The sequence below is a fragment of the Eptesicus fuscus genome, chromosome 12 (genome assembly GCF_027574615.1).
Source record: "Eptesicus fuscus isolate TK198812 chromosome 12, DD_ASM_mEF_20220401, whole genome shotgun sequence".
Classification (NCBI taxonomy): domain Eukaryota; kingdom Metazoa; phylum Chordata; class Mammalia; order Chiroptera; family Vespertilionidae; genus Eptesicus; species Eptesicus fuscus.
Genome location: NC_072484.1, coordinates 69708405 through 69732090, shown reverse-complemented (window position 1 = coordinate 69732090; position 23686 = coordinate 69708405). Strand labels below are relative to the sequence as shown.

Here is a 23686-nt window from a genome sequence, read left to right as displayed (position 1 = left end):
ACAGAAGGAGGAAATAGTGTTCTAGTCCCTAAGGCGAGAATGGCTAAGCCATTTATGTATTTCAGTACCATTTGTTTCTTATGTTATTGACCAGCCTTTACTCCCACCTCTGTGATTCCGTCACTCAGTGACTGCTTGTGGAGTGCAATCTCTGGGTCAAGTTCTCTGCACACCAGGTGCTTTGTTCTGTGTCTGGGGGAGACGGAGAAGTTAATGCATAGACTGTGGTGGAGTGGAACACAGGAGAGAGAGTGATTAACTTTGTTTTGGGGGTGGATTCTGGGAGTCACTCAAGCTGCATCTTGAAGGATGATTAGGAATTTTCCGGAAAGATGGGAAAGGTTCCAAGCGGAAGGAACAGCAGGTGCAGAAGCCACAGAAGTGAGGTTCTGAACGTGTGACCCAACTGCAGGGGTGGGAGTGGACGGATTCCTTGCACCTGGCTCAGGCCTGGGAGCCACATCAGACCAGTTGTGCTGCTGTGTGGATCTAGTGGGGTGTTGCTTATGAAAATGTTGTGTAAGCTTCCAGTAGAGGGGTGGTAGCGGTAAAGGAGGGGTGAATTCAAGTAATAGAGAAGGCAGTTCCAGGCTTCAGAAAAGCCAATTGTCTAGTTAGGGAGAAAGACCATAGAAATAGTAGGTGCTGCTAGCCAAGAGCCCACAACCACATGCAATGGGTCCCAACACACAGGTGCACAGGGTGATCCTCTCCCTCCTGCACATGCAAGGGCTTGTCTTCTAGAATTATTCTTTTTCTCCTACACGGTCCATTTCTTCTTCTCGGTAGGTTCATTTTCATCAGCTACAAACATGCTGTAACATTTCCTGTTTTTAAAAGCAAAACAAACAAACTCTTCCTTGAGACCACATCACTCTCCAAATACCATTTCCATGCTCTCCTTCACATTCCAACCCCTTGAAAGAGTTGTTAGACCCATTGTCTCTATTTTCATACAGGACCAATCCTTATTGTCAGTTTCCCCACTAGAATGTAGACTCTGTGGCAGAGGTGTCTGTTTTGTTCACTGGTAAATCTGCATTGTCTAGAAGAGTGTCTGGCACATAGTAGATGCTCAATAAATATTGAACTGATCAACAATTTCTTGTTTTGTTGTATTTTTTTTTTCATAAAAAAATTTCTCAAAAAAAAAATTTCCCTTTAAAACCCACTCCGATCAGGTTTTTGTGTCCACAGCTCTTCTGAAGTGGTTCTTGAGGTTTCTGATGACCTCCTTATTGCTAACATGGCCAGCTCTTTGCCCGCATCTGACTTGATCTGTCAGTGGCATCCAACACCACTGAGCAGTTCCACCTTCCTGAAAGATTGCCTCACGTGTCCTCCAGAAGCCCAGACTCTTCTGCATCCCTTCTCACCACATTGCAGATTCCTTCTAAGTCTCTTTTGCTAGAGCATCCACTTCCCATCCTATAAATTTTGGCGTGCTCCAAGGCTCGCACCTTTTTCTTTATTCTCTGTCCTAAGGTTTTCAAGGCCATCTCTTCATGATGAATTTCAAATTTTATCCCCAGCCTCAATGTTATCCCTTATTTCTAGAATATAAGCTTCATGAGAGCAGTTAGTCTTATTGGAGATTGTGTTCCCAGAGCACAGAATGGTGCTGACACCTAGCTGGCCCTGCAGCGTGCGTTGGAGAAAAGGCTGCAAGCCTGAACAGAAGGGCAGTCCTCTCAGTCCCTCCCCTGGGTAGACCTGAAGCATGTGATAGGTTGGAAACAGAATGGAATTCTTTCAAGAGTAACCACAGTCACTCTGAATGACTGACAATGTTTTACATAAACAGATTGACTCTACTGAAAAGAACTTAAATGGTACAAATAGTATGTCATCTGTGCAAAGCAAAATAATTGGAATTGAAATTCAGGGAATTCTATTTTATAAATATAAAAGGGGAAACAGACCTTGGTTTGAATGTTGCCTTACTTAATCAGGTTACATATCTTGCCTTTGCCTACCTGAGTATACACTCTATAATGTGGAGGATGGACTCTGTTTTAGGAAGGAAATGCTGGAAAATAAATTCAAAAGAACATCAGGAGGGAGGGTGGGAGAGATAGCAACCATTGTAAGCTGATTTTGCAAGCAAGCAGCTTCCGTGTTATTAGCCAGAAGCTACCAAGTTCCCTGGAATTTCTGTTAAAAGGAAGTGGATTGGTATTTGTTGAAGGCCTTCTGCTATCAAGATTTCACAGATTTTTTTTCCCCATTTAATCTTAATCAAAGCCCTTTAGGTAGATACTCTTACCAGGTTCATTTTACACATGAGGAAACTGAGCTTAGAGAGGGTAAGCTACTTACTCAGAGTAATAGGTATTACGTAGTAGAACTGAGATTCAAACTGTCTTAACTCTGTCTTAAGACTAGGCTCAGCCCTAGCCGGTTTGGCTCAGTGGATAAAGCATGGGCCTGTGGACTGATTCCGGTCCTGGGTTCGATTTCGGTCAAGGGCATGTACCTCGGTTGCAGGCTCCTCCCTGGCCCTGGCCCTGGCCCTGGTCAGGGCTCATGCAGGAGGCAACCAATCGATGTGTCTCTCTCACATCAATATTTCTCTCTGTCTTTCCTTCTCTCTTCCACTCTCTCTAAAAATCAATGAAAAAATATCTTCGGGTGAGGATTAAAAAATAAATAAATAAAAATAAAGTAGTTGTACCATTTTTAAAAAATAAATAAGTGCTACATTACTTGAAAAAAAAAAAAAAAGATTTGGCTCACATTCTTTCCTTTAATTTGTATGCAGAAGCCACTGTCAAGTACTGCTAACACCTTAAAGCAACCAAGTATCAACACAGTGTTATTTGTTTTTTAGTCCTCACCCAAGGATATTTTTTCCATTGATTTTTAAGAGAGTGGAAGGGAGAGATAGAGACAGAGAGAAACACCAATGTGAGAGAGATAAATCGATTGGTTTCCTCCCTCACATGCCCCAACCACGGCTGGGGATGGAGCCTGAAACCGAGGTATGCGCCCTTGAACGGAATGGAATCTGCGATCTTTCAGTCCGCAGGTGGATGGATGCTCTAACCACTGCGCAACCGGCCAGAGCTCCACACCGTACTTTTTTACTAACAAGTTGAAATTACCGAAATCCAACACACATACTTGTTGAGTACCTAAAGTGTGCCAGGCACCATTCCAAGTGCCAGGGAAGCAGAAGTGAACAAGACAGAGAACATCTTTGCCCTCATGGAGCTTACATTTATGTGGAGATGACCGATCAAACATAAAGAAGTAAATGAAGATCATTACTGATGATAATGAAGGGAATAAACACAGTCATGAGATAAGCAGTAAAAAAGGGTGAGGGGTGGGCTGCTACTTTGAGAGGTTGGGAAAGACCTCTTCCGATGAGGTGACCCCTGAACTGAGGCCTGGAGGGTGGGAAGAAGGCAGCCACGCAGACATCTCTGGGAAGAGCATTCCAGGTGGAGGGAACAGCCAAGGCAAAGGCTCGAAAGTGGTATGTCAAGCAATAGAAGGAAGCCAGATCCTGTCCAGGGTGGAGACCTGGGGAAGAGGGTGGAGGATGAAGGTGGAGAGGAAGACGGGTTAGATTCTATAGGGTAAAGCATTTTGATTCGATTTTAAGGGCAATGAAGAGCCATTGAAGAATTTTGGATAATAAATAATGTGATCTACACTTTAAAAGCTCTCACTTACTGGAGAATAGACTACAGGGGGACAGGAGAGAAAGACCAGGAAATGGATTAGGAGGCAGTTTCTAAAACCAAGGAGAGCTGGTGGTGGGTGGGACTAGCATGGTGGCAATGGACATGGAGAAAAGTGGTCAGACTTTGAGATGTGGTTTGAAGACAGAGCCAACAGGCAATTAAAATATGTATAAAGTTGTGCTTTTCAATACAATAACTATGGCCACTTATTTAAATTTAAATGAAGTAAGATTAAAAATTCTATTTCTCAAGTCACACCAGCCACTTTTCAGTGCTTAGTAACCACATGTAACTAGTGCCTACTGTGTTGGACATTCCCATCATCACAGAAAATTCTACTGGACAGAGTTGGTAAGACATCTAGGACAGTGGCTAACACATTTTAGGAGTTAAGTAATGATTGATATTAAGTATATTTATGTCACTAGGTCTTTTGTTCCCCTATATTTACCTGTTCAACCACCTCTTTATGTTTTTTAAACATATTTTTATTGATTCCAGAGAGGAAGGGAGAGAGAGAGAGAGATGGAAACATCAATGATGAGAGACAACCATCGGTCGACTACCTCCTGCGTGCCCCCCACTGGGGATCAAGCCCACAACTGGGGCATGTGCCCCGATGGGAAATCAACAGAAAACCTTTTTTGGTACATGGGATGACACCCAACCAACTGAGCCTTACTGGCCAGGGCTATGCAACAAATGTTTGAGTGCCCACTGTGCTTGGGGAGGGCGTGGTGGACAGGTGGCATAAAAGAACATGATCAGGAAAGACCACCGCCTGGGGAAATGGACCTGTACAAATGAGGGAGAACCTGGTGCTTGAGGGCTCCAAGGTCCCAGATGGAGAAGGGAGTGATTCTGTTGGGGATGGAGGTGGGGGTTGAGAAAGATGGAGTTTGGACTTGGCCTGGGCTCTGTCATGAAGACAGAACCTTGGCCTGAGACATACTCCCCAGAGTCAGTTCTGTATGTCACAGTTTACAAAGCACCGTCACACATGCCCATCTTACGACATGAGGGGAAGTGCAGGGCCTGGCCAGAGCCCTCACCTGGGTGACCTGGTTACAGCCAGGTGTCAGACGTAATGTTATGTTCCTAAAACACCCTGCTCCCCTCGGGGCTCCCCCTTTTCTCTGAGGCTGGGCCTCCTCCTCAAAGAAGCCCTCTCCCTCCCTGATCACCCTGGGGGCTGTGTTCTGGTTGTAGGCCTACCAGGATGGAGGGGCATGCTGAAATGGAGATGCTGAGAACTCTGAAGGGGCCCTCTCCAGGGGAGGTCAGCGTGCACCTGGTGGCCAGGGGCAGCCCAGGTTCTGGCCCTCACCTGCCCACTACTGCCTTCATCATTCCAGGTGGGCCAAGCCAGGGGTCTTGGGAGGAGGAGCATCCCCATGCCTGCCCAAGCAGGTGTGGATCCTGGGGAGGAGATGGTACTTTTCACCTGCCTACACATGCATGGCGATCTTGGGGGTAGAGCCACCAGGCTCACCTGCGTGGCGTCTGATTGGGTATCTGTTCACAGCCAGCTCTGCCACCCTTGGCCTGCCCAGCAGCTCCCTGGATGTGTCCTGCTTCCCCCGGGAGCCGATCCATGTGGGCGCCCCGCAGCGAGTGCCCGGCAGCGTGCCTGTCATGGCCACCGTTCTGCCGCAGTTGAGCGCAGGGCCGGCGGCCAGCTCCAGCGCCAGCACAGTGCGGCTGCTGGGGTGGACCGAGGCCGAGGCCCCGGCCCCGCCTCCGCCTCCTGGGGGCGGCCTGCGGGTCAGTGTCTCTGGGGATTGGCGGGGTCCAGCCTCAGCTGCGGATGGGGCTTGCGGGGACCCGAGGTGGAAAGTGGGGGGAGCTGGCAGGGATGTAGGACTCAGTGGGTGGGGCTTTGAGGGAGGGACTGGGGACTTGGCTTGGAGTCACCCGGGGTTCTAGAGACGTGGGGAGTGGGGAGTGGGCTCTGGGGGCGTGGCTTGGGTGGGGCGGGGCCCAGCGGGATGCTGGGGGCGTGGCTTGGGTGAGACGGTGGGAGAGGGACCGTGAGGCTGGAGGTGGGTCCAAAGCTGGGACCGAATCACCGAGTCACCGTCCTGAGACCCTACCGCGCTCCAGTGCCGGCTCAGGGAGTACGCGCCACGGAACATGGTGGGAGCCGAGCAGCCCCCGAGCCCCGAGCTGCGTCGGGAAGGTGTGGCCGAGTACGAAGCTGGCCAGGCGCCGGCGGGAGGCGGCGATGCGGGCACCCAACAGCCGGGTAGGAGCCCAGGCCTGAGCGGGGGGCCCCTGCGCGGGTGGAGCCACGGTCGGGGGGGCGAGGCCGGGTTCCTGCAGGTGCGCCCAGGGGCTGGTCGTAGGTGGGGAAGGCTTGAGGGGGGTGCGGGGCGGTGGCCAGGAGAGGAGCCGGAGGAGGGAGGACCCCAAGGGGAAGGCCAGGGCCTGGGGGACGTGGGCTCCGAAGTGGGAGGAGCCTGGGTGTGGCTGGGATGGGGTGGAGGGCCTGAGGCCCCTTTGGCCCCCACAGCGGACCTCCCCCAGGACCCTCCAGGAGATCCCCCGCGAGACCCCCCAGAGAACGGTGCCACCTGTCAGTGCCAGGCGTGTGAGCCTCAGCAAGGCTCCCGTCCAGATCCTGGCTCCTCCAGGGATGGCTGCCCGCCGCTGTTCCAGGAGCGGTAAGGCACCGGGCTTACCCCTCCACTTGCTCCGCTTTGGGGCCCCCTAAGTACCATTTCTGCTTATGGCTTCGGAGAGGGGCTGGGTGGTGCCCGCTGGGCCCGTGGTTCTTTCCTTCAGGCCGCCCCTCCCGCAGGTCAGTCATAGTGGAGAACTCCTCGGGGCAGAAATACTACACCAGCACTTCTGAGCTCCTCAAACCCGTGAAGAAGAGGAAGTACAGGGAGTACCACAGCCCATCAGAGGAGTCGGAGCCAGATGCCCTGGTAGGAAGAGGACAGTGGGAGGGAACGGGGAGGCCAGAGGCTATCCCTCAATCCCACTATCCTCTCCATCAAGCCAGGTCATGGGACCGGGCCAGAGAAGACACTTAATGACTCACTCATCATATTTTAGGGTCTCAGCCTGAGTCAGGTCCTGTACCTGGCTGGAGGGGAATGAATAAATCGCTCTGCTGCTTTTCTGGAGCTCCCACCTCGGTCTAGTGCCTGGGCTAAAACACACTCCCATGCACCGGCACCCAGGAGAGCTGAGTGGATAGGTGGAGAGCTCCGTCACGGGAGCCCAGTCCCTAGGCCAGAGGCCAGGGAGCACAGGGCTCTAGTTGCAGAGAATCTGGAAGAAACAGCATGAGAGTCCCAGTGGGCAGTCAGAATCCGCACAGGCAGGCGTTTGTGCCCTGTTCCCCTCCCTGGGCATGAGGTGAATTACAGTCCGGTTGTGGAGCTGGTGGTGGTGGTGGTGAGGGGGGTGTTCATGGGGTTCTGTGTCCAAGGGGTAGGAGGTTGTCTGCTGGAGCTGCATTCCTTCTGGTGGCCTAGGAGCAATTCCACCTGTTTGGGGCAAAACACCATGTGGCCAGAGAGCCAGGAGGGGCCGGGAATAGCGACTGGGGCTTCTGTCAAATTCATGAGGACAGGAAGCTGGGATCAGGCTTGCCTTCCACAGGAGAAGCGAGAAGAAAGAAAGGATCCAGAGGGACAGCTCCCTGCCAGCATTCCAGAAAGTGAGGAGTGGAACGGCAGCCAGCCTGGTATGTGGCCTGTGGATATATAGTCAGGTGTTGTGTGGACGCGCATTTGGAGGCGTGAGGCTGGGAGTGTAGGTTACAGTTGTGATGGGCTGTTGTACATATATAGGTAAGCATCAGTTAGTGTGTGTGAGAGGGTATGAGAAAAAAAACGATGTTTATGGTTTGTGAATTAGTATGTGTGTGTTCTCTGTTGGGGTTATCTCATCTGTTTGTTTAGCCTCTATCCCGTTGTGAGTAGGCCTCACTGCCAGGCTCAGTGGCCAAAGACTTGAGTATCACATGGCATTGCTTTCCTTCGGTGGTATGAGCAAGTCTGTACCCGTCACTGGTCTGACCTTGCTGTTTTGGCCCCCATTCTGACCCTCTGGTTCTAAGAAAAATGGAACAAAGTTCGTTCATAGCCAGCTCTGGCCCTCAGGCCTTCTCCATGACCATCCCCACTGTCCCATGTCAGCCTGTGTCTCCTGTGCACAGCGTCAGGGGAGAAGAAGGAAGGCTGGTGCTGGGAGTCTTACCTTGAGGAGCAGAAGGCCATCACTGCCCCGGTCAGCCTCTTCCAGGACGTGAGTGGGACAACTTCCGCCTAGGAAATGCTTGTATTCCCAGTCGAGGACTCACCACCCAACTCAGGCCTTCTGGTGTTTTCTGTGTCTGACAACTCTTAAAGGGATGTCAGAATGGAAAGGGGAGAGGCTGGTTGGGAACCCAGAGTAGAGAAGAGCCCACAATAAGGGATGTCCAGGGTGGGAAGAAATTGGGAGGTGGAACCAGGCTCACCCGTCACTGGGCCTGCAGCCTTTTGAATTCTGGTGCCTTCTACTCAATTCTCTACATTGATAATTAAATGACTTGGAAGAGAGAGAACCCTTAAGTCCAGCCCTGACTCAACACACATTTTTCAAGGGACCTGGGCGCTATTCTGTCCCCCTCTGAATCCCTGCACTAAAGACCCCCAAATAAGTTATCCCTTTGGTAGTACCGGCGGGTGGGGCCTAAAGGCAGCTCCTTCACCCCAAGCCCACTAGGCAAGGATAAGGCTGGATGGAAGCTGGGTCCTCTCCAATCTGTGCGTTGACAGTACCAGGCGGTCACTCATAACAAGAATGGCTTCAGATTGGGCATGAAGTTGGAAGGCATCGACCCTCAGCACCCATCCATGTACTTCATCCTCACCGTGGCCGAGGTGAGCCGAGGCTCGCACCACCGTTCTGATGGTGTCTCTCAGGATAGACTGGTGGAGCCTGCCAGGGGCATCCAGGGCTCGGGCTCAGATGAGGGAGACACTCTCCTGCCCCCAGAAAACACACAGCCTAGTGGGGGATTAAGGTGGCACACATAGAAAGACGAAAAATGAACAAAAACCAGATGAAGTGTGAGGGTGCTGATGGTACTAAGTGGGTGTATACGTCAGTGCTGGGCGAACTGGAGGAGATCCCAAGGGCAGGGGCGCTGGCATGACTCCAACAAGGTGCTTGTCGTCTAGGAGCCCACAGTGGTGTGGGAATCAGCCAGGTAAACATATCAGTGACACCCCTCAGGTGTGGGACCGGCGTGAGCAGAGAGGCCCCGAGGGGGCAGGAGAAGCTTCACCGAGGAAGGGGCTCCTCTGCTGAGCCGTGAGAGACGAGCTGTGAATGGTTAGGGTGTCCCGGGCAAAAGGAACGAAGTGAGCAAGGGCTCTGGGGTATGAAACAGGCCGTGTGTTCAAGGAGCTGAAACAGGCCGTGTGTTCAAGGAGCTGCCATTCGCTCAGTGAGGCCAGAGCAGAGTGTGCGACTGGGGAGCAGTGAGAGAAGAAGCAGAAAGAAAGGCCAGGGGGGCCCTGAGCAAGCCTGAGCCCTGGTAGGTGCCCATGGGGTCTGTCTAGGTCTTAAAGGGCAGGAGGATGCCACCGGATGTGCCTATCTTGTACCCAGAATTCAGAGCTCACAAGTACATGAACTTTCCTCACTGCAGGAGGGTATGGCACAAGGTTCAGGATAGGCGGAAACCTGGGAGTGAAGGGAGGTGGGGAGCCTGCTAGCATTAGAGCCCCCGAGGTGACCAGGCTGGGCAGGAGAGGTGACGGCAAGGGAGTGGGTGTCTGCTTGGCCTTAGGGTCCCTGTGATTCCCCCTCATGGGGCCAGGTGTGTGGCTATCGTCTCCGACTGCATTTTGATGGGTATTCTGAGTGCCATGACTTCTGGATCAATGCCAACTCCCCTGACATCCACCCTGCTGGCTGGTTTGAGAAGACTGGGCACAAGCTGCAGCCCCCCAAAGGTAAGGCCCAGCTAGGTTGGTCACACTGAGGCAGTGGCCCTCAGGCCCATCCCTTCTCCCCTGTGGGCTCCCTTCCCTCCCCCATTGCACAGCCAGCCTCTCTCCACCACCTCCTGCTCTGACGTGGCCCCAGGGTTCTGCTGTGCCCGTGCCCTTTGAGTGTCCACCCGAAGGTATCCTGCTTCAGCCGTGGGTCCCTGGGCAGGTTCTTGAGGGCTGTGGGGTCCTCAGGCCTGCCCGATTCTGCTGCTTCAGTGTGGGGTGCCCTGGCCGCGGCCCAGCCTCTGTCTGCACGGCGCTCTGTTCGTCCCCACGCGGGGCCTAGGTTACAAGGAGGAGGAGTTCAGCTGGAGTCAGTACCTGCGCAGCACAAGAGCTCAGGCTGCCCCCAAGCACCTGTTTGTGAGCCAAAGCCACGTGAGTGCCCCTGAGCCAGAGTGGACACCTGCCCCGGGGACAGCGTCACGGCAGCTGACCCAGGGTATCTGACTGACCCGAGGAGAGCTCACCTTCCAGTGCTCTCAGCTCTGTTCTGGTCTCTCCCACCAAGCGGGAGGGGCACGCCAGGCAGGCCAAGGCCAGAGGGAGAAGCTGGGCATAGGTTCTCCCCAGTTCCCTCTACAGAAAGCCTCTTCTCCGTACGTCCCCTCGGAGGCCCCCGCACACTGCCTCTGGCTGGGCTCTGAGATGTCACTGTGCATGTCTCTCTCTCTCTCTCTCTCTCTCTCTCTCTCTCTCTCTCTCTCTCCCTCTCTCTCTCTCTCTCTCTCTTTCAAACATATTTTTATTTATTTCAGAGAGGAAGGGAAAGGGAGAGAAAGATAGAAACATCAATGATGAGAGAGAATCATTGATTGGCTGTGATTGGCTACACATCCCCCAGTGAGGATCGAGCCCACCACCCAGGCATGTGCCCTGACAGGGAATCGAACCGTGACCTCCTGGTTCATGGGTCGATGTTCAACCACTGAGCCACACGGGCCAGGCACCGTGCTTGTTTCTTGCTTTGGTTTGCTCTGTAGTTTTTGGTGTGCGGTCCGAGCCTCCGTCCTGGGAGCTGCCTTTCCCAGCCTTTTGCCATACATCAAGGCTCTCCTATTTAGTCTCAACAACTCGACCTTGTCTTTTTCTCTGTTCAAGGCAGCTGGCAGCTTTACCCAGCAGTTCACGTATCTCCTAATCCCAAGCAAATGGTCTGAGAGATATAGGGGACCCCCATTAAAAATATCACTATATCAAAAGCCCAGGACCCTGCCATGCCATTCAGGCAGTTACCCCGCACCTCCAGTCCAGCCCAGGGACCATACCTGCAGGTGCCCAAGTGACTGGTGGGGTTCTACCCGCTCTTGTGAGAGGGGATGCAGACTTGTAAGTCAAACTTTTTCCATCCTGGCCCCACCATTGATTGGCACTGTGGTCCTGGGCAGGTTATCTGACTTATCAAAGGTGGGTGATGACAGCTGTCTCGTTGGGTAGGGCAGGCTGCGCTCCACCTGGTACGCTTTGGGTGAACGTGTACCTTCCTGCCAGTCACCATCTTCTGCCAGTCACCATCTTCTGCCATTATGCGGCTTCCTCTGAATGCACCTTGGGGGCCAGAAGTTCCTGAGTGACTCTGGGCTGGGGATTACGATTCTGCCTGTTTATCCCACCCCCTAACCCCAGCATGGCTCTTAGGGAGCCCACTCCTTCCCTTGCCAGTGGCCTCCAGGCTAGCACTAGCCTGCCTGGCCTGGCCGTGGCAGCCCCTCTTCTTGCCCCCAGAGTTCCCCACCCCTGGGCTTCCAGGTGGGCATGAAGCTGGAGGCTGTGGACCGTATGAACCCATCCCTCGTCTGTGTGGCCAGTGTGACCGACGTGGTGGACAGCCGCTTCCTCGTGCACTTTGACAACTGGGACGATACTTACGACTACTGGTAGTGGGAGGGCCCAGACCTGGCCAGGGGTGGTGAGGGGATGGCAGCGGGTGGGAGGCAAGACTTTGAAAACTTAGACACCATGTAGCCCCTGCTCAGCCCTAGCATTCCTATTCATTTAGGGGGATAATTGGTTGTCCTGTGGATTTGATCTGTGTATATCATAAGAAACACATGCAATATATATATTTTTAATCCTCATTCGAAGATATGGTCTTTTGTTGTTAAGACTTTAGAAAATATTAAGTGCATGTTTCATAAAGTTGCTCTCTTCTAAGAATGCTAGAATGCCTCTTAGATATGCTTTTTTATTAACTTTTTAGAGAGAGAGGAAGGAAGAGGAAGAGAGGGAGAAACATTGATCAGTTGCCTCCTGTATGTGCCCTGACTGGGAACTGAACCCATGACCCTTCGGTGCATGGGATGGTGCTATAATCACTGAGCCACACTGGCCATAGCCATAGGCAATATGAGATGTATCATCTAGAAATACCAAGGTTAAGATGAGTAGACCCCTGTGATTCATGATTTGCTCTTAGATAAGATGGCGGGGTTAGAGCTTTCAGTTAATGCTACAGTTTTCTGACTTGCTCACCAGCCATCTGTCTCACTCTCACTAAGAAGTACAATTAGGGTGCACCCTGACGCCATGCTGTTGTGGGCAGCAGGCTCAGGGCCTCCAAGTTTCACTTGGGACAGTGAAATATATTCTTGGGTTTCAGGTGTGATCCCAGCAGCCCCTACATCCACCCGGTTGGCTGGTGCCAGAAGCAAGGAAAGCCCCTCACACCTCCACAAGGTGACCGTGCAGCCTGAGCACACCCTAGCCTGGGCCTGGCCCCACACCCCTCTCCCCAGGTCCTATACCAGTACCCCCAGGAGCCTCAGCTTCTATGCCTGTAGAGAACCCTTTAATTTTAGGAAAGTCCTGTCAAACCCCGACTGTATGAAGGTTTAAGGGAAGAAAGTTAAGTGACACTCCTTCCCCGACAACAAGGGTGCAGGATTCCAGACTGAAGAAAGTGTTCCCTTCCCTTTCAGAGAATTGCATGGGCCCACATACAACAGAGGTTCAGAGGGGGCTGGGCTGGGGCCGGAGCCGCAGGGCAGTGGAGAGGAATGGGAGCCAGGGTTCCCAGACAGCCCTGTAAACGGGGAGGGGGTGATGTGCTTGCTAGCACCCCTCTGCCTCCGGAGCTCCCGCAAGGAGCTGGCCGTGGTGATGCGGGGGTAGATTGTCCTCCATGGGCCTCTGTCTCTTTCATGCTCCTGGTTCTCCTTGGGGGCAGAGAGCTCTCCCAGTACGCCTGGGGGCCTAGACGTTGCTGTCTTCCTCTCTCCAGACTACCCAGACCCTGATAGCTTCTGTTGGGAGAAATATCTGGAGGAAACTGGGACCTCTGCTGTGCCCACCTGGGCCTTCAAGGTGGTGAGTTGGCTCTCCTGCCCCCAGAGCTGAGCTCAGGCAGTCGTGGAGCCCTTGGGCAGCTAGGATGTGCCTCTGCACCACCACCGCCCCGCCCCCCCCGCCCATTTTCCAGGCACAGCTCTTGGACTCCCTTCTTGGGGATCTCAGCACTGCTGTCCTGGGCCTCGGCCTGAAGGCTGCTGTCCCCTTGCAGCGACCCCCACACGGCTTCCTTGTTAACATGAAGCTGGAGGCCGTGGACCGCAGGAACCCATCCCTGATCCGTGTGGCCAGTGTGGAGGATGTGGAGGACCATCGGATAAAGGTGGCTCTGGGACCCTTGGGCTGGGGAAGTGAACAGGCCGATTGGGCAGGAATTCTGTAGATTCATTCGAGGTCAAGGGCATGGCATGAGCCAGGCATAAGGGAGGCTGCACGTTGTGGAGAAGAGAGCTCTAAATTTGAGGCTGAAGATCTTGGGTCTCATTCTAGCCTCACCTGTGACTTACTTTTGTGTGCCTGAGCAAGTCATTTCCCCTCTCTGAGCCTTAGCACTCTCGTCTATAAAATGGGCCTAATAATCCTTAGATCTATGTAAGGATTGATGGGAGATGCCCATAATTTAATGATGAAGCCCTTGGGACACGTGACGGCCAAGACCGGTTATTGTGGGGTTGGCCCCTTGGTTCTTCCCATCGAGGATCTTGCTTCTGACAGGCTCCGGGGACGGGGAGAGCCTCCTGGAGCCTGCAGGACCTCCCGGCTGAGCGGGGCTCCGCGAGGAATGCCTGACTTCCCAGGGCCTTTCCTCCCCAGCTCCACTTCGATGGCTGGAGTCATGCCTTTGACTTCTGGATTGATGCCGACCACCCGGACATCCACCCCGCCGGCTGGTGCTCCAAGACAGGGCATCCCCTGCAGCCTCCTCTCCGTGTGTACCCCTAGGGCACGCTGGTCCTTTCCTACTGATGTCCAGCCCCACCCCGAGCTCCTACACCCCCCGCTTTGGTAGCATGCCCAGGTCTGACACACAGGACTCTGGAGGCCTCTGTGAGCTCTGAGACCTCGCACCCTCCCTGCCCCAGGGCTTTCTGCTATACTAAGCAGTCCTCTGGCTTCCCCCGTTGTTGGGTTTGGGGTATTGAGGTGTGAAGGGAAACTCACTTGGAGATGTGCTTAGGGGCCACACAGAGCATGCATGGCGTTTGCTAAGGAAATGCTGGCTCTGTTAAATAAAATCTGGGCCCTTACAGGCAGGGTTAGAGGTCAGATCATTGGACTGCTCAGTTCTCACCCTCAGGATCCCCCCGCCCCACCCCCCCAGCCCTATTTCCCTGCTGCCGCCACATCTGTCTCACATGGGGTGTTGATCCTTCTCGATTGCTCTCCAAGCATGGGCAGAGCCTAAAAAAAGTTACCCAAGTCTAGGGGATGAAACAGGGAAACAGAGAATAATGTCAGTCTGCCTGACATGGCTCTTAAGTACAGCTGTGCCCACCCAGCTCTGCGTTGGATACTCCCCCCGAGGAGGCAGAGGGCATGGCCTGCAGGTTTCACCAAAGTATATGAGAGCCAAACCCCTCATTCCCTACAGAGAGGTAGATATCCAGTAGCAGGAAGTGGTGTCACAGCCTGGCTCGGGGCCCTTCTACCTGGGGAACTAGTTCCCAGGGCTGACTTCCCTGCTCTCCGTTCATCCCACCCCCACCCCCACCCCAGGACCTTATGCTGACTCTTCTTCCTGCCCCTCCAGATCCCAGAGAGCTCGGCTCTGCCTCCCCTGAGAGCTGTCCCCCTCTCAGCTACCGGGGCCTGCCGCACGCGAGGACCTCTAAGTACAGCTTCCACCACCGGTGAGGGCAGGGCTCCTGCTGAGAGACCCTCAGACACCGCTCAGAGAGGGTCTGTGAGTGGCCAGTCAGCGCTCACTAAAGACCCTCTCTGAATGGGGCCAGGCTTGGAAAGGGCTCATGGGAACAAGCAGGTTCAGCCTAACTTACGCCTTCTTCTTCCCCAGGAAGTGCCCCACGCCTGGTTGTGACGGGTCCGGCCACATCACAGGCAAGTTCACAGCTCACCATTGCCTCTCGGGGTGCCCCCTGGCTGAGAGAAACCAGAACCGGCTGAAAGTGGAGCTGTCCGACTCAGAGGCCTCGGCCCGTAAGAGGAACCTCTCGGGCTTCTCCCTAAGGAAGAAGCCTCGCCATCATGGCCGGTGCGGAGGGCAAGGGTGCAGGGCCTCTTGTCCTCTTGGGCAAGGCCAGGCACTGATTCCCTGCCATGGACCTGGTCCCTCTCTCTCCAGGACTGGGCGCCCTCCAAAGTATCAGAAGATCACACAAGAAGATTTCGCGAGTAAGTCCAGGGTCATTTACCCCCACGTCCTCCACAGAGTGTTTGCAATTGGTGGGATGTTTACAGAGAAGGAGAAGCTGGTCTGGCCGGTGTGGCTAAGTGGTTGAGCATCGACCCATGAACCAGGAGGTCATGGTTCGATTCCAGGTCAAGGCATATGCCTGGGTTGCAGGCTTGATCCCCACTAGGGGGTGTGTAGGAGGCAGCCAATCAATGATTCTCTCTCATCATTGATGTTTCTATCTCTCTCCCTCTCCATCTCCCTCTCTCTGAAATCAATAAAAACATACTTAAAAAAATAAAAAATAATAAATAGTCCTTTATAAAAAAGAGAGAGAGAGAGAAGGAGAAGCTGGAAAGGTGGTTGTATCTCTTCGTTTGAGATACTTGGGGAGCATGGAGCAGTGGCAAGAGTACAGGATGGGGCCTCGAATGACCACAGGTTCCAGGCCCATTTCACCCACAGCTTTGCTGGGAATCTGTGGGAAAGGCACAGAACCTCTCTTGGAGGGAAGCCATGGCTTGTCACTGTCTAGCTGTGTGACCTTGAACAAGTCACTGAACATCTCTGAGCCACAGTTTCCTCATTTGAAAACATGAATATAACTGCCCTGGCAGGGTATCGCAGTTGGTTAGAGCATCGTCCCGATACGCCAAGGTTGTGGGTTCGATCCTCAGTCAGGGCACACACAAGAAGCAACCAATGAATGCATGTTTGGAACAACAAATCCATCTCTCTCTCTCTCTAAAAATAAATAAATGTTTAAAAGAAAAGAAAAAAAAACAAAACATGAAAACTGCCTTTCACATGTCAGCTACCTGCAATAATAGTGGTTACTGTTAGGGTTTACTGAACACTCTTAGGCTGAGCACTGTTTCAGGTGCTTTCCATATACTGTGGTCGCTGACTCTCACAAGCGTCCTGTGCTGTGGATAGGATTCTCTCCTTCTGAGAGAAGAGAAATGAGAGGCTCAGAGAGAGAAGTCGTTTGCCTGAGGTCATTTGCCTTGTCAGGAGCAGAGCTGGGATTCAAACTCGGGTCTGAGTTCTGCTATGTGCTGCTGATGTAATAGACACAAAGCACCTAACCTAAACGTTAGTCCCCTTCCCAACCCCTTTGCCTTAGCTTGGCTGTCATAACCAAGCACCACAGAGGGGGTGGCTTAAACAACGGAAATTTATTTTCTCACACTTCTGGAGGCTAAAAGTCCAAGATCAAAGAGTGGAGGGTTTGGTTTCTTCGGAGGCCTCTCCTTGCCTTGAAGATGTCTGCCTTCTCGCTGTGTCCTCACATGGTCTTTCCTCTGTGCCTGTATCCTCCCCATCCCCCCCCCCCCCCGCCATCTTTCTGTGTGTCCAAATTTCTTTTTCTTATAAGAGCACTACTCAGATTGGATTAGAGTCCACCCTACCTAATCACCTCTTTAAAGGCCCTTTCTCCAATTACAGCCACATTCTGAGGTACTGGGGGCTAGAGTTTTAACATATGAATTTGGGGAGACGCAGTTCAGCCCATAGCACGCTCCAAGGGGAGGCACAAAGGGACTGCACCCTCCGTTGTGTGATGAATTCGTGTCACATCTTTGACCAGTAGCAAGGGCTGATACACAACAGGGACACTGGGGATCTTGCCTCAGTTGAGTTGCACATGGTTTTACGTCAAGAGGAGACCATGAACAATCACCTGGTTCATCACACAATGTCTGGGCAGGACCCAACCTATTCGAGTGCTTCAGGAACAGTCTCTGAACCTGGGCAGTACTGACGTCAGACTGCCTTTCACCTGCTGCGAAACCCTGAACAGGTGATGCCACCTCTCTGAACCGCAGTTGCCTCGTCTGTAAAATGCTGATGATAACAGTGCCAATCTCAAAAGGTGGTGGGAGACTTAAACGAGATGGTCGCATAACCTGCTGGAATTCTTGTGTGTCCTGATCTCTTGCCTGATTCCCTCCTGGTGTTGTTCCCTACTGTTTCCTCTGGGTGAAGACCGAAGGCGATTCCTGCAGCCTCAGGCCTGAGTGAGGAGGGTCTCAGAGTGAGGACTTTTGGGGGTGGGACTGCAGAGGTACCTCTTCCACCTTCAGTGGTAAACCTGGTCGGCTTCCATTGCAGGGCCACGTTCTGACCACCAGAGGGCGAGTGCCTACGTTCTTTCCAGAAGTGTCCTGAGGACTAGGGAAGTTCAGTCTTCCCAGAGCCTGAGGCTATAGCCCTCCAGGGACAGAACCGAGGACAGGGCGCAGGCCTCGGACCTCTGTGCAGGGCTCCCTTGTCCTACCAGCTGGCTCTCTCACAGACGGGACACGGGTCGGTCACTCTGGATTTCGTTCCGGAGGCTTCTCACACATCCACGGGTAGACCTCTTCAGTGTGGGCTCCAGGGTTCTCTGGCAAACAGCTCCGAGGTGAAGGCTGCCTGCCAAGGACAGGGCTCAGCTGTGCTCTCCCTGCTGGTAGGGCCCTCCCAGCCCCCTGAGTGTCAGTGTTTGAGAGAACAAGAGGAAACCACCGAGATTTCCTTGCCCAACCTGTTCATTTACAGGCTGGGAAACTGAGGCCCATGTTATGTGACTTGCCCAGGATTCAAGAGCAAGTTAGTGAGGGCCCAAAAGGACTTAGGGAAGGGAGGACAAACAGAACGAGATTCTTGCTGGGATGTCCACCCCTTGGATGCAAGGGATCTCTAGAAGGGGACCAGGATGCTGCAGCAGCTCTGAGAAAGCCTCCTTGCAGGGCCCCAGGGTGCAGCCTCAGAGGGGTGGGGGTTGGGGAGGAGGTCGTTCCAAACAGCTGACCTGAGAGTCTGTTTAGCAAGGAACCCACTTTCCCGGAAGGAGGGAGCCCAGATGAGTCAGATCTGGACCACCCTCTTGGCTCTGCAAGGCTATATCAGAAGGGGCATGGTCCTCTTGAGTGGCGTGGGTACAGGCCGGCTCCTGGGGCCAGGTTAGTCCTCAGCGTCGGCCTGCCAGCCTCTGCCTCTGCTTTCCAGCACTAACGACCGATGTCATCCACCAGTCCTTCTTCATGTCATCCCTGTCGGCCCACCCTGACCGGCCCCTCTCAGTGTGCTGGGAGCAGCACTGCAAGCTCCTGCCGGGAGTGGCGGGCATCTCGGCCTCGACAGTGGCCAAGTGGACCATCGATGAGGTGAGGAGCTCGGCCCCTCCTCCCCTCCCCTACTCTGCCCTCTCACCCGGACACCCTCGTTCGGGAGGCCTTCCCGGGCAGAGCTGGAAGCTGCCCCTGACACTATCTCCTGCTCATCCCTCAAGTCCACAGACCCTCCTAGCTGCCCAGCGGGGACTGACGGAGAGACTGTTTCATGGCCCATCCTGGTGGATGGGGAGAGGGGCCGGCTACTAGCCCACCTGGAAATCTAGTGGGAGAGGCAGGCTGAGCCTCACATGCCCAGTAGCACAGAGATGCAAGGATCCTCTTAGGTGGATAAGAAAAAGCAACACAGTCACAGCCCAGAAGGTGCCAAGGCCATATAAGCCACCTCCCTGCTGTCTCCCAAGCCCCTGTATCCTTGACAACAGGCAACATGTCTTCTTTGATTTCCAAGGTCTTCGGCTTCGTTCAGACCCTGACAGGTTGTGAGGACCAAGCACGACTCTTCAAAGATGAGGTAAGTAAGGTGCAAGTGCAGAGTGGGGACAGAGAAAGAGCACCCACTGAGAGGCAGGAAGCAGGTGTCCCCACTAGTGCTGCCCCCAGATAAGGAAGGTCCTCTGTTGTCACACCTGCGGGAGAGTAGTCATAGCCACACCTCTGGGAAAAATCTGGTATGGACCGTGGCCCAGCATGGGAACCCTCTGTATCCAGACAATCCCAGGAAGGAAGGAGGATCCTGGAGACCAGGTTCCATCCACCCCTCTGCCCTCTGCCCCATCTTTTGTTCTCCAAACGCATCTTTAGCTGGTTAATTCAAGTGCATTTTAATACCTGACGGCACAGGTATTGCCATTTACTGCAGGGATCCTAACATACACTTAAAACCAAGACCCCAAAGCTCCCCAGAGGTAAGAAGCAGCAAGTTGTAGATAAAAGAATGCTAGCTTTGCAGACAGTTGGGTTTGAATCCCAGTTCTGCCAATTTGAGCTTTTCACTGTCCCTGAACCTGCATCTTCTTCTGTGTAAAATTGAGATAAAAATAGATATAATGATGTCTACCTTTCAAGGCCACTGTGAGCATTGGAAATGATGAGTGGATCGTTGTATCAGAATGTCTAGTATAGTTATACCCTAGTATATATGCTATTATATTATTGTAAGAGTCATATATATTAATATTATATATAATATTATAGAGTAATATGTAAATCATATCACTCTACAAGAATAACTGATACAGTGGGGCTTCAGTCAATGGTTGTTCTGACTTTGAATGTGCAGTCATCCTTAAATGAAGAACTTTATCATGTCTCTCCAATCTGTAGAGTTTGAAACTGGCAGGGGCCTTTGAGTTTGTTTAGGTCTTCCTTCCAAAGAATGCACACATCCCCTTCACCCAGGAAGTGTGGTCTCTGCTCCCCTAGTGCCTCCTCCAGGTGAGGCCCAGGAGAGAGAAGTCTGCCCCCTCTCCCAGGAGAATCTCCATCCAGCCCACCAGCCAGGTTCTTCCTCAGACCCTAGTTTGGTGGGGCTCCCTCGCTCCTCCCCATTCTGGGTCCTTTCCTTCTGGGTTGTGATCTTCTTGTCGTAATGGGTGTGTCCAGGGCTGCACCTGTGTTTCAGACGCTCTCTGAACAACACCACACCTGGGCTGCTCCTCCAGATGGCTTCGGTTTCTGTTTTTAAAAAGACGTTCTTACTTTAGAGCAGTTTCAGGTTCACAACAAAATTGAGAAGACAGTGCAGAGATTACCCATGTGCCCCCTGCCCACGTGCACAGCCTCCCGCTTCATCGGCATCGCTCAGCAGAGCGGGGCATTTGTCACAGTTGATGAGCTGACATGTAGATGTGTGTACACGGAGATCAACTATACACCGAGAGAAAGGCACCCATCGTAAAAGTGCACACCCACAGCTTTGTGAAATGTGTACACTCTGAACCCCATACTTCAGACCAGAGATGAAGCATTCCCGTCACACCAGACAGTTCTTTCTCGGCCCCTTTCATCAGTCCCCAACCTCACGGCAACCTCCCACCCAGCACCACAGGTTAGCTTTGCCTGCCCTTGAACGCCATATAAATGGAATCGTACAGCACATACTCTTTTTTGTCTGTCCCTTTTCACTCAGTGTGATGCTTTTGAGGTTCGTTCATGGTCTTGTGCAGGCCCTTAGTTTGTTCATTTTTATTGCCACGCAGTGCTCCATTTTATGAATATCCCACAGTTAACGGACATCTTCTCTCCCCCTTGATTTGAACCCTATATTTTTGTGAGCAAAACTTAAGATTGCACTAGCTTTATTATAGCCACATCACACCAGTTTTGAGTTCATGAAAGTCCCCAAGTGCTTTTATATCAATTATCCATTATAATCAAACCAAAGTTTCCAGTGTGTTACCTGTACCACTGGCTTTTTTTAAATTAATCTAATGAAAGACTTCACATTTCTCCCTATTAAATGTTATCATATTGGTTTCATGATCTCACTGTTTTAAATCTTAACTCTGTCATCTCTGATATTAATAAGCCTTTCCAGCCTCATACAACTTGTACATTTTTAAAATATGTGTGTAATGATTTGAGAGAGAGAGGGAGCAAGATAGAAACATCAATGAGAGAGAAACATCAACATCCATTGGCTGCCTCCTGTACGCCCCTGACTGGGGATTGAACCGGCAACCTCCTGGTGCATGGGTTGACGCTCAATTAATGAGTCACCCCAGCTGGGCTGCAACTTGTACATTTGATAACTAAGCCTTCTGTGTTAATTGAAGCCAAGTCTTCACCACACGTGTTGATAAAACAGAGCAGAACCATGTGGCGTCCATTAGAGATCTTCCATTAGGTGACAACCGGTCATAAACGAACACTCTCTGAGTACAGTTGTTCAGCCAGCTGCTGAGCCACCCAAGAATTTTATCCTCTAGCTCATGCTGGGCTTCGCATTGTCCCCTTGTTGGAAGAAGGGTTATCTGTCTGGGAACATCTGCTGCGTGTCTCGGTTCAGCATGTTCTGTGATACAAAACAGCAATGGCCAGAGCAGGGAGGGGTGCTGGTGGACCGACAGTACCCAATACAGTCTCAGTGTAGACCTTGGTGGGGGCTGAGGATTGCCTTCTCCAAGGTCCGGTCCACGGCATCAGTCTTCCCAGGGAGTGGGTTTTCTCTGGCCGAACGGATGCAGCCAGGACACTCAGGGACACCGGTCAAGATGAATGGTAAACTGCTGCTTCTGGTAGTCTGTGGTTAGGACTCCGAGGGAGGTGTGTGCCAGGTGTAATGGGTGCTCAGAGGAGGGGGCAGGACAGAGAGGGGTCAACAGACTCTGCTGACTGTGCAGCTGGATAAACACGGGCAACTTCCTGCTCCCTGAGCGTCCCTCTTTCTTGGGTTCCTGGGGACCATGCCTCTCCGTTGTGATAGCATAGAAGTCTCCTCATCAGCTGATTAGATTTTAGCTTGGCCTCTGTTGAACATCCCATGTGTGGCTCTCTAAGGATCTTTCCAGGTTACCCCAACCTGGGGAAATTCCCTGGTCCTATCCACAGCCCTCGGGCTATTGCTTAGGGTGGATCATTGCATTTGGCTCATTTTATTCATTTTCCTGTTGAATTCCTCTATCTTCAAGGTCAAATATGACCATTTCCGAGATTATGGCTGAAAACTCTCCATGTACATCAGCACACATACAACATCTTGTATGTTCTTGAGTAACTCCGTTGTCCCCTGACATAGTCCCAAACTACTAGTCAACAAGCTCCAGCCTTTGCTGTGAAGAACCTAGAGTCAACCTCAGCAGTTACAGTCGTGAGAAATCTCCAAGCGAGGCACAGGAACCCCCGGAAAAAGTCTTGCAGACGGTGCCCTGGGTTGTCTCATTGCTTCCTTACAGTGTCATTCAACTTGTTGCAACATCCCGTGTATTTCCTATAAACTGGAAGTTAGAAACAAAGGCTTGGTGAGATTTAGATGAAATCTCAAGCTCTCTCTCTCTCTCTCAGAGCTCATGGGTAATACTGTGATGCATTGATCGGAATGCCCGCATGTCTGTTAGCTGCACTGAGACTGACCAGTGGGTTAATGTGGGGACAGCAATAGCAGGTTTTGTAGTTGTTGTTGTTTTAATTTCTACCTGAGGATATTCTTCCATTGATTTTCAGAGAGAGTGGAAGAGAGAAGGAAAGACAGAGAGAAATATCGATGTGAGAGAAACACATCGATTGGTTGCCTCCTGCAGGGCCTGGGCTGGGGAGGAGCCTGCAACCGAGGCACATGCCCTTGACTGGAATCGAACCCAGGACCCTTTGGTCTGCAGGCCTGCGCTTTAACCACTGAACCAAACCGACTAGGGCAGCAATAGCAGTTTTTTGAAGCCACTGTCACTGAAGACTCAGAAAACATTATGCAAATACACACTGAAGTCCAGATCTGTCAGCAGAAAGAGTGTGTGAGTGTGAGTGTGTGTGTGAACATGGAACACCAGCGGATGTCTTTCTTTCCTTCTCTGTCCCCATTGCTATCTTCCTTTTTTCCTTTCTCCCTCCCTTGTCCTTTCTCCTTTTCCTTCTTCTTTCCCTCTCCCTCCTCCTTTCCTTCCCCCCATATATCCTTTACGCCAATTTTCCTTCTCCCCTTCCCCCTCACCATGCATATGCCCACCTTCCTTCACTCCTTCCCCATGACCCTCTCCACCTTCTCCGATTTCCACTTCCCTCCCCCAACCCTCAGATGATTGATGGCGAGGCCTTCCTTTTGCTGACACAGGCGGACATTGTGAAGATCATGAGCGTCAAGCTGGGTCCAGCCTTGAAGATCTATAACGCCATTCTCATGTTCAAAAACGCCGATGACACCTTAAAGTGACTGGCTCAGGGCTGGGCCCTCCTCCAACCCCAGCCGGGCCTCCCTCTGCACCTGATGCTTCCTTCCTAACCTGATTTCCTCATACCCCACCTGTGCCCCCACTACGCTCTGTATCTGACCAGGGGTGGTTGCTCTTCTCTCCAGGGCTGCTTCCTTCAAGGTACATGGGAGCAGAGGAGCCCCGGGCAGGATGGAGTCCTGGAACTCATCTGCCACCAGGCATAGCAGTGAGGGTGTGACATGGCTGGGGGAGCATTACTGATGGAGTGGGTCAGGGGGTACCCTGCTTGTGGCAGCCCACATCTCTAGCCAACTTGTTTTATCACCAAAGCTTCTTTTTGTTTGCAATTTAGAACAGTCTGGGAGAG

General features: G+C 52.4%; 1 protein-coding gene across 3 annotated transcripts; it reads left to right on the top strand.

Moving 5' to 3' along the window:
* Nucleotides 1-4911: 4911 nt before the first annotated feature.
* On the top strand, nucleotides 4912-23335 carry L3MBTL1 (L3MBTL histone methyl-lysine binding protein 1). Of its 3 annotated transcripts, XM_054723960.1 has the most exons (20): nucleotides 4912-5047; nucleotides 5218-5456; nucleotides 5796-5937; nucleotides 6205-6355; nucleotides 6493-6622; nucleotides 7305-7389; nucleotides 7864-7952; nucleotides 8468-8572; nucleotides 9517-9652; nucleotides 9978-10069; nucleotides 11417-11568; nucleotides 12291-12367; nucleotides 12912-12997; nucleotides 13191-13301; nucleotides 13793-13907; nucleotides 14730-14829; nucleotides 14994-15191; nucleotides 15282-15331; nucleotides 18327-18484; nucleotides 23184-23335. In XM_054723960.1, exons 1-20 carry the CDS (start codon nucleotides 4912-4914, stop codon nucleotides 23316-23318), a joined length of 2487 nt encoding a protein of 828 aa, XP_054579935.1. In that variant the 3' UTR covers nucleotides 23319-23335. The 3 variants fall into 3 exon arrangements, with proteins under 3 accessions (XP_054579935.1, XP_054579937.1, XP_054579936.1); XM_054723962.1 differs by lacking the exons at nucleotides 4912-5047; nucleotides 5218-5456 and adding an exon at nucleotides 18903-18965 and having other exon boundaries at nucleotides 5811-5937; XM_054723961.1 differs by lacking the exons at nucleotides 4912-5047; nucleotides 5218-5456 and adding an exon at nucleotides 18903-18965 and having other exon boundaries at nucleotides 5811-5937; nucleotides 14967-15191.
* Nucleotides 23336-23686: the final 351 nt, after the last annotated feature.